Here is a 10,801-nt window from a genome sequence, read left to right as displayed (position 1 = left end):
TCAAAGTCTAGTCAAGATTTCAGAGATTATATTTTCTCTCGTCATGTACTTTATAGTCCCTGTTGTAGTAATGTTGAATAACCACCATTGACCACTGTCTCACCTGTCCTATAAATTCAAACAGGGTTACTTGAACCCCCGTACTCGGACGTAGCCAGGACCCCGACTGCTCTCGCGAAATATGTACATGCAATTTTGAAAATAACACATGAAAATGCGTCGAAGACCAGTGTAGATACAGGATTGTGGTATTAGCTCTTCATTTTGTTGTGATTAATATCTGCGTTCGATACTTGACATTGTGGGCATGTACACCCTTGGTAAGATATTTCCTTATTTGATACCAGGGGTGGAATATCAACCTCTTTCGCTGTATTAATAGTCTAGACACACGTGAATGGGGTTCTTGTCGTTTCTTAGGAAGAATTGTAGGTTGAAAAATTGATTAAGTTACATATATGCTATACACCTAAGTGTTATAGTCCTTCCGCCTCCTTAGGACCATTACCCTTCGCTAGCGAAAATGTTTTTGCATCTTGGAATTCACATTAGAACTGTTACGTGTAACGCCAATGAACAAGTCCAGGAAATTTAGAACGATCTAGCGATTGGGGATAAAGACTATGTGGATGTGATGACTGTAACCGTATTGAACTGGGAAGTTAGTCGAGATCTAACTTATAAGTATATAACTAAGTCAACATATTGTAGTCTTATTCAATGCTTTGTTTTTTTCTATCTCCACCGTTTCCGATGTAATATGAGTGTCGTTGATGCCTAGGAAGTAACCACGCGACACCCACTTACCAATTATAATATATTCAGTTATGCAAATTATGACAAGTAATCTCTAAAAAGATATAGATGTCACTTTAAATACACAAAATTTTTGTTATTTTAAAGTATTTCATCAAGTTTTTCTGTCGATTGTATACTTCTTTATTCTCCTTTGACCACTTCGCTGATCGGGATTTCGAAAATTGGAAACCCTCTTTAATAAGCGGATGATTTTTGTGATAAAAAGAAAAAAACATAGAGCTACCTGCTTTCTTTGTTAGTCCACAGAGTCTTTATGTTAAATTGATTAACTTAGGGAAAAGTAAGATAAGTGTAACTCTGTTTTAACTCAAATATTTGATTGTATTATTTTATTTTTAATGCACAGTATAGTTAGATAGATATGACTGATAAATATAAATGAATGAAGTAGTGTAAATATACCTGTTAGTAAAGTTACGTTTATTCTATTAATTAGTGCACCCTCTGATCCCGGTGTACCTCATTGGAATAACCTCGCCCCCAAACAAGCGTCACTGTGGGATTGAATTTACTTAAATTCATATTTTGGCATTCGTCCGAGTGTATATAAACACCACAACACGTGCTTACGATAAAACAACGTAAAACCAGATTATCAGATTTAGACATGGAGTTAACTTTACACACACTGTTTGTGCTATTAGTTTCATTCTCTGTAAGGTAGGCAATTATACTGGCAAAAATAAAAAATAAGTATTTTTTTTTCATGACAATTTTTAACTTTTTTTACATAAATTCTATTCATTTTTATTGAAATATTCCTTTGCTTTAAAAAAAATATATGGTATGGGGTTAGTAGAAAATTCAATGTAAGGGGGTGGCCATTTGATTCTGACGGGGTAGGCTTGCAGTTTTTGGAAATAAATATCTCTGGTCTTGAAAAAATTAAAAATAAATATTCTGGCCTAAATGCACCTCATAGTAAATTAATAAATTTTCAGACCTCAGTCCAGATACTTCATACAATGAAATGGAAATGAATAATTTTGGAAATAAATTTTCTGACCCTTGAAATTTCAAAAAAATAAATATTCTGATCCAACAAAACTTGCCTGCTCCCACCCCCGAATCAAATGGTTGTTCCCTAAGTGCGTTGGCTGATGGACACTGAAGAGCAATCATTGTTGTTATTTCATTTCCGTCCATTGACAAACTATTGGTTCTAGGATTCCATGCTTGACACACCCTATAAGTATTGACCAGACCTAAAAAGGTGGACACCGTTTGAATGTCGTTTGTCACTTTTTGGCATGTTTTACGTTAGTAGGTTAAGTTTGAAGCTAGCATAAGATGTGTCCCGAATTATAAGATGTTACATGTATATACATATTGCCTGCAATAGAGGGTGATACGCCGAAGTAACTCACGAGGAGGATATGTCACTCGAGACGTAGTCGAGGGTGATATATTTTCTGAATGTGTTACTCGGTGTTTCACCCTTTGCTGCAGACAATATGTGTTATATTTAACTGAATACCCTTTTTAATATATACTACTTTTATACATATGTACTTTACCTTTAATAAACTCAAGTGTAATTGTTGCAATACCTGAGATAGAGTGAGTGTCTTACTGAACTGAAATTTACAAGTATTGTAACATTATAAATAAATCAACAACAATAAAAATGAACTCTTCCACTATTCATTTTATCTAATTAAAGTCGTCTTAAATGAAAACGAAAAGGATAAGGAAAGGCATTTCCGGTCAAGAGGGAGATACATCGTGACGGGGTGGTATATCGTAACTACCAATAATTTTTAGGGGATGGAGGGGAAAGGAATTGACCAAAATAACACATAAATACTTATCCAATAGAAATTTATGATTTGTGTTCGAAGTATGAAATTTAAGAATACCAGCTCTACGTAGCCGCTCTTTATATGGAGATGTTTAGTACATTGACGAGGAAACGCTACTCTTTCTACAATAACATCATCTTAGAATTTTCTTTATTTGTAAAGACAATTAATTCTCCTGAAAATGATGAAGACAATTTGAAAAGTCCTGTCCGTATCAAAACATATTTCTGCAACTTAAGGTGTTCCTCAGTCCTCTTGTCACGCATGCAGTTGCCGTCTTTGATAAGAAATGTTCCTCTATAGTTTTGGTCTTGCCGTGCAAGAGTTCACAATGAAGTTATATCATCTTGTTTCAATGCTTCTTTGGACTGCTTGCATGCAACTTTATGACCAACTTTATTCCAATCAATGCGTTTCATTCCCGCTAAAAACTGCAAACACAGAATTTTGGCATTTTGCTAAATTATTTTTGGCGTAGTTCAGATATTTTACAACCTGCTATTGAAAATCCCATTAAACATTCTTTTGTTAATAGTTTAACAAGCCTCATTTTGGCGTAATCTCAAGAAGGGGTGAATAAGTGCAACTGATGAGAATAACTCCGATGGATAATTCAAATAACATATTTACTGTTTCGTATTTTTTCTTCGTTTTAACAAACAATGGTTTGTTTTATTGCAGTGACTTATTCGCCAGACGCCAAACCTTACTGAATACTTCTAACATACAATTCTTGTAAAATGCTTTTGTTTTTCTTGTTTTTTTTTTGTATTATTATTCTTGATTTGTTGAAGTTCCTGTGTTTATGTTTATGTTTGTTTGGTTTAGCTTCTGATTTGATTTATCATATTGTTTTTTTTTTTTTTTTTTTTTTTTTTTTTTTTTTTTTTTTTTTTTATTTATTTAAACCACTACGACAGTGTGGTAATATTGTTTGCATGTGGAGGTTGATAGCTTTTACAAATTTGATTGAAACCAGCTGCAGCAAATGCATGTTCATACCACAATAAGGGACGACAATAAAACACCACAATATGAATACACGAACCAATCTCTTCGAGTACAAGTTATGTTTCAGAACACAGGGTGAGAAACTTGAGATAAACGCATACGAGTATTCACGAAGAGTTCCGAGCATTAAGTCGATAGACTTGGGACACTGTGTACATAGAATGGAGGAGTTATTTCCTGGCCTTCATGTACAAAAGAAATGGTTAGTTTTTTTGTTTTTTTTAGCGTGCTTGTTTTTTTTTTCTGATAGAAAGTACAATAGTTAAGATGAAAATATTTTTTTCATATTTTAATTTTAATCGTTTGTCAACAAATGCTTTAAAACAGACAAGTATTATGTAAATTAAGAAGAAGTGAATTTCATTTGTTTGTAATGATTTTTTGTCTTGTTTTCATCGTAAAAGCCAATATATTGATAAGTAAAGGATTAATTACAACAGCGCAAGACAAAAACAAAAAACAAAAAAAACATAATAATGTATACATTGCATTTTTTTCAGTTCCCTTCCTCCAAAGAGAGGTCCTGTGGCACACACAATGACTAGCACAAACGATACCAGATTCTTCCAAATTCGCCACATCAAAGATGTTTTTGATTCCATAGGTCTCTGTGGTGGTCGGTCCTCGTCAGTACTTGGTTTACTGAATGATGGGAAAGATTGTCTGGCTGTAAGTAAATACTGTTGGTCTTGTTATACCCGTTCGTGGTTTCTGAGTTTTGGCAAAACGTGTATCGTTGATTTTAATATGACGTGCTTCAAAGCTTTTTAGAACACAGCCAAGGTAAAAAAGTGATAAACACATGACCAACATTTCGTGCAACACATAGGCTGCGTCTTTTCGAAAATATGAAGAAACTAGTCCTATTAGAATCGAAATAAATCACGGAAACTCCATTTTATCATAGTTGTGCCACGGGCTGGCCATTTATGTCGTTATTTAACCCCTCGCTATCGCCCTGGGTAAAACAATGCGACATAAACAACCGACCAGTGGTAAAATAATGATAAAATGGAGTTATTTCTTAAATAACAAATAGTTTAATTTACACCAAAGAACGACTATAATTTAACGGAACCGCAAATTAAACTTGATACTAACGATCGTGTATACTGCCTGTTTGTGTCACGACATTCTAGCTAGTATGTCCTGTTCCGACTTAGTGCTTTATCGAGAACATAAATTAGAAAATTACTTAAAAGTGGAGTTACCGGTATTCCGATTAATTTTTTTCTCTATGTCTTAATTACGGATGCACCAATGTATATAGGCTAGAAACCACTAATTCCACTTTCCATAGGCTTCAATGCTAATTTCACAATATTCAATGGCTTCTCTGGACTTTACCTTAACTTTAACCTGCAAATGACTACATATCAGCATAATTCTACATATGTCAGCTCATAATCCTCAGAATGGCATGTGGGGTTAGCAGACTTGCAGTGCAGTACTGGTCACCGGAAGTGAAGGGTCTATAAATAGCATGGGAAATCCCAGTGTTGGGCATATATAGAAATCATTATGGAGATTAGGCTTCACACTACAGGAAGCAAAACGCACCTATTAAATGTACAGAAATGTTTTTCCTTTCAGAAACAGTTTAAATTTTTAAAATAAAATGAGAACTTTTTCCACATCACTTTGAGGAACAGGGGGTATTTCTGCGTAGGACTACGTTCCAAACGCTCATTGGTTGAATTGGTGGTCTGTAAACTATATTTGCTCATTAACGTACCCTTGCAGTTTTCTGTCTTTCCCCTGTCTACATGTAAAAGATGGGATTCAACAGCAATAGAGTATTTTCACGAAAACATGCTTTAATCCAGTGAAAATGGTGCGGCTGATAAATATATTTTCATTTTTTTTACATGTATATGAACTTTTTGCCGCTGTTTAATAAAATGAAGACTTCCACTAAATCCTGTTGGACATGTTTTTATTGATACTTTTGTCAGAAAAAACTACAGGTGTGCTTATCAAGTTATTTTTGGATTTTGAACTTGCCTACAGAAACAGCGAGTACTATTTCAATCTTGGTACAATTTGTTGTCTTTTGTGCTATTTGTTAAGGCATTTGTATTCTGTATCGATCTCAAGAGTTAAATCCGAATTCGACAGATTTTTATAGTTTTATTGTTGTATTTTCCCTCCACTGTCCCAGGTTAGGTGAGGATTTACGTTTTTTCTAAAGATTAGGTCGATTCTCGTCTTTTATGAATAGTTTCATATCATTTATTTCGGAGTCATTTACAGCTTCCTTTATCGTATGGGTTTGGCTATCATTGGCGTAGAAGTGTAATTGTTCGTTGCTTGGCATTTGGTGGATGGCTATCTCAACAGCAATCATGCCACATCTACTTTTTTATGTTCTATAATTTTGTACGAATCCGTGGTTCTTTTCACAAAAAATCGTATGAGTAAAATTAGTCGTAAGTTATGACGTCATAGTAAATAAAAATATTGTGACGTCATAACTTACGACTAATTTTACACTTACGATTTTTTGTGAAAAGGACCACAGATATTACTATAGTATTTTATTTGGATTTCGTGTGAAAGTGATATAAATGTGTTAATTAATAACCATGATAATTATCTTTGTATGTGTTTGTAGGTTGATATAGCAGAGGTGCTAAATTTTGGTCCAAAAACTTATATACAGGCATATATAGAACATTATCAAAGTGCAAGATCAGAATGGATGCGGCGAGGTGGAAGAAAGGTGCCATTAGCTGTCATGGATCGTTTTGAGGATAAATTCTTCCTCCAATCACGATCTTACGGTACGATCGAAGTGCTGATTCTAGAAATGAGATACTCATCGGAGAAGCAAATAGGGGTTTTAAAAGCAAATTCCAACAGATTCCAACACCTTTCATCATTTCTTAATAACGCAATTCATAGTGCTGGGAAACCTTCAACATTAAAGGTAGATTACTCATAAAGGAAGATTAACTTGATATACTCATTTTAATGTGCTAGAACAATACTTTATAAGCAAAAGCATTGTAGTATATCAACCAATGTAATTGGTTTGGTGCTTGTGCATATTGTGACAAACTGTGCCTGCTATCTACCTACAGAGAAATAAGTTTTTCCCTATAATACACTATGCCTTGTCGTGTGCATACTACATCTATGTATTAAAATAATCTAAAGAAATCTGACAAATCTGTTAACGTTTGACATGACTATGACCCATACATCTTATTCCATCATTCAGTCTTGTTTTAATTTTCTTATTTAGCTAATACGATTGTCTACTGCAAAGGAGCATTATGAACTACTAAGGTACAAAAGTACAAAGATAAACGATGCCGTCTTCAAAGTTGCCGAGTTTGAATCTGAGATTGATCACATACGTTATGATATACTAAAGCAACATATCAAACCACACCTGCAGTATGGTTTAATGCCCTATACAAGCTCAGGTAAGATACGATGGGACCTTACAAGGAAAGGATATCTTAATCATAGTGTCGGGTCCAAGCGAGGGAAGTTTTGATGATTTGCACCCACGTATTTGTTTGAATCTTTTTTTTTTAATTTCGTGCATTTGCGGGTAAAACTTACCAAAATAGCTTAGTATCCCTTTTTCCTGAAATGTAACCACTTACTGGGTCTCCATTGAATCATATGCCAAAGTATATGTATAAAGAGACCGTATTTGAATAAATAGGACACCATACCAAAACAAAGAAGAAAAAAAATGCTTTGGATATCAACTGCTCATTAATAAAGTTTAAATTGAAATTGAGATTATAGAACTACTTTGACGGCATGTAGCTCACATGTCTATTAAAAAAACAAACAGAGAAACTGTATTTTAGCGAGAACATCCCATCTCCTTCAAACACATCGGTAAAAATTCAGTACATGATTTTAAGCGGATGGTAGGTCTATTAATCTTTTACTTTAAACAGGTCTAGAAACTGAGGTGGAGAAAAGAACTTGGGAGAAAGCAAGTGAACAAGAGGTTAAAATAGAAGCGACTTTAAAGAAACTCAAAAGGCTCTCAAGAAAGGTATTTAATCACGTTATAAATGTTTCATATTGTTTAGTGGTGGGATATACTTAAAATAGACTCTATAAGTTAATGAAATGGCTGTTTTGAGGTGAAATGCAAAAATAGCAGGTGATGCCAACGCTAGCAATTTTTTAAACGTTCAGATAAGATTTAAACTTATCAAATACAACCCATCAGTGACTTGCTCTGATTCATTTGCCTTATCTCAGTCAATGCTTTCTTTTCACAGTGCAAGAAAATATTTGTTGTTGAATGTTCCGGTTTACCTTATATTAAAAGGGAGCTAATCAAAATTCAGACGGACATCCACACGGTTAGATCAAAATGGTATAGCCAAGAAAGCTCTACTCACAAGTCGACAGCTAATGGGAAGAGAGAATATACCAAATCACTGAAAAGACAACTGAAAACTCTTTCTAAGAAAATAAGAGAAACAATGAAATTGAGAAAGAAAAAATCAAAACGGAAAGGAGGCAAAAGGTCAAGAAAATTAAGATCATGAAAAAGTTAAGTTGTGGAGACTTTCCTCGCTATAAGGCCAAGAGAAGCCTATCAGAGGGACATGCAAGTGAGCAAGTGGCGGCACTGTGAAATATAAGTCTGGTATAAAAATATCAAATGTTTAATAGGACACAAAGATAATTCGGGCAATTTTGCCAACATAGCAATTCGATGTTTGTCGATCTACCGGATGCTCAAATGACTAAATAACAAATACCCAAACTTCCAATTGAATCACTTCCTCAAATAAAATATGCAAGTAGCTAACTTATTTATGCTTTCATATGTTGGTCTTTTGAGGGACGATTTGATGTTTACCTGTCTATCTGTTAGATTCTGTATCAGAACTCAGAATGTTTTTCAATGATTTGAAAAATTTAGAATGTTTGTCTTGATAGAAAGAAGCCATTTTCTTATCTTTTTGGATTTTGGATTTTTTTTTTTAATTAATGGATGGCAGATATGTGTACAAACAAAGCTGTATTTTTTAACTAGTCTTCATGCCTTGGAAGTCAATTCAAGAGGATATAAGCCTAAACTGGCATAGAGTATGTATCAGTTTGTATATTTTTTCAATACTATAAAGAGCGTAATTCCTAACACATTTTAATTTTTTATAACCACCAATACTTTTAGCAGTCAAACTTATTAACCCGAAGTCCGGCTACTTATATTTGGAAAATCTTTTGATAATTTAGTCTAAAGACTAATACAGGGTTCTTTATTATAGACTACATCACTATCTCTTCCATTAAAGCTTCTTCAGGTGTTATTGATTAATATGATAATTAACTGGAAAGAGTGAATAACCAAAATACCACGAGTGCCGAAAAACGCCGTTATAACGAATGTGCAGAACTTGTTCCGCGCACAAGTTAAATCCTCAAGCGTTCTTGGCACGAGTGATAATATTTTGGTTATTCACGATAACCAATTGATTACCCTATTAATTCTATATATTTTCTTCATAATTTATCGATATTTCCATTATCAATATGAATTCAGTTATTGGCGGATTGATATCAGTTGTGACATTATGGCGGGAGAAAGCGCGAGAATGAAATTACTGAAATTACACTGGGAACATTCGATATAACACTGCTATCAATATAATAAATATTCATAACTTGCTGCATAATGTAAATAACATCATGGAAATTCATTTCCTGTTTTACTGCCCAGTTTATCATTCATAGTTTTGCAGTTTTACAATTCAAAATATGACATCACTTTTCTCTTGAAGTACAGGCGAAACCTGATTGGTCAAGTACATTTGTGTATTACATAATACACAATGAATACACTGATCTAGAAATGCACATTTAAAAGACATGCAGTTTTAAACTGACAAGTGGACACTTTGCACTGGGCAATGAAAACAAAGAATAACACAGAACTACTGAGTGCCTGATGTAATGCCTTTTATTGAATAAAAGCTTTGTAAACAGGGCAAACTTAACAATTAATATTATCAACTTCATTGCACAGTAAAACTGACAGTAGAAATTCATAAAAAAATTATCTATCTACAGTTAGTAAAAAATGTTTTCTTAACATATGATAAAACATGATTTTGACAAAACACAGAATTGGGCTTACAAGTCTCGTTCTTGGTTAGTTTTTTTTTTTAATTCTTGAATCATTAAAAACCAACAAAAGATTGACAGTTACTGGCAATTTCTGGGTACCACAATAATATGAAAAGAATAAGAATAATATTTCTGGTGTTATCCAACTTCTTATATTGTGAAAATACTTAATCATCATATTTAGATGATCATGTTTACTAATTAGTTTTTGCTGATAAAACTGGAGTCTTTATTTATTCTTTATAAAGCCACTTCCTATGTTTTTAAATGGGAGTTTGGAGCACATTCTCCAGAACTCAAGAGGGCACATGCCCTATAGATCTTCACTTGCTGGTATGATACATTGAAGTAGCAGTCTTTATAATAATCAGACAGGAGGTGACTCATGCATGTCTAAAACCCAAAAAAATTATTTCTTTGTTCAGGAACAGTTACTGATCATGTAACTATTCTTAGTTTTTCATTTGATTGTTGCACTTTTGAGATAAAAAATATACATGAAATTGGCACTTACTAAGAGTTATCCTTCCTGATTTTGTTTGGTTTAGTTGATTTTAGTAAGATGAAAATGTATGATTTTCTCAAAAATGCAGATCTAAATACAGAAATAATTAATGCTATGGGAAATTATAGCATATGTAGACTGAAAAAGCATCATTTGTTAGGTGGGTTTTTCTACACCAAGAATCACTTTACCAAAGGCAGTGTCTGAAATTTATTAAACAGGTACTTAAGTACATAACGTGTATATTCCTTTTTAACCAAAAATGAACATATGTAATTAAGCAGATTAAAAAATGTCAGTTAAATGCTCTCTATTATCCAAAGCACGAGTAGTTAAGTAGATTAAAACTTATCAAACTAATTGTTTTAATAATACAATCTAGACAACAAAAGTATTTTAAAAAAAATTACAATTAAACTATCTAGGCTACATTTAAATGTTAAATATGGTAAATATATTTCAGAGCATGGTTCCATGCTGATGTCTGGAAATAAATTATATGATCACTAAAAGCCTCATTAACATTAAAAAAAAAATTAAAATAACA

At 33.3% G+C, this 10,801-nt stretch overlaps 1 protein-coding gene across 1 annotated transcript; it reads left to right on the top strand.

Annotated features, from left to right (window-relative positions):
* Positions 1-1,339: 1,339 nt before the first annotated feature.
* On the top strand, positions 1,340-8,427 carry LOC148625426 (uncharacterized). Its single transcript, XM_088568952.1, has 7 exons — positions 1,340-1,479; positions 3,700-3,834; positions 4,133-4,301; positions 6,247-6,561; positions 6,880-7,063; positions 7,556-7,656; positions 7,889-8,427. The coding sequence occupies exons 1-7, from the start codon at positions 1,427-1,429 to the stop codon at positions 8,159-8,161; spliced, it is 1,230 nt and encodes a 409-aa protein (XP_088425078.1). The 5' UTR covers positions 1,340-1,426; the 3' UTR covers positions 8,162-8,427.
* The last annotated feature ends 2,374 nt before the right edge of the window (positions 8,428-10,801 follow it).

The sequence above is a fragment of the Perna viridis genome, chromosome 2, assembly GCF_037379345.1.
Source record: "Perna viridis isolate PV_CMFRI_1.1 ecotype Kerala chromosome 2, ASM3737934v1, whole genome shotgun sequence".
NCBI classification, from domain to species: Eukaryota; Metazoa; Mollusca; class Bivalvia; order Mytilida; family Mytilidae; genus Perna; species Perna viridis.
The sequence above is the reverse complement of the archived record's forward strand: the minus strand, read 5'-3'. Positions and strand labels throughout refer to the sequence as shown.

Bases quoted from the DNA above. Each gene is read 5' to 3' on its own strand.
- LOC148625426 (XM_088568952.1), top strand. From the start codon at position 1,427: ATGGAGTTAACTTTACACACACTGTTTGTGCTATTAGTTTCATTCTCT. The intron at 1,480-3,699 runs GTAGGCAATTAT...GTTATGTTTCAG, and splicing joins TTAGTTTCATTCTCTGTAAG to AACACAGGGTGAGAAACTTG. The intron at 3,835-4,132 runs GTTAGTTTTTTT...CATTTTTTTCAG, and splicing joins CTTCATGTACAAAAGAAATG to TTCCCTTCCTCCAAAGAGAG.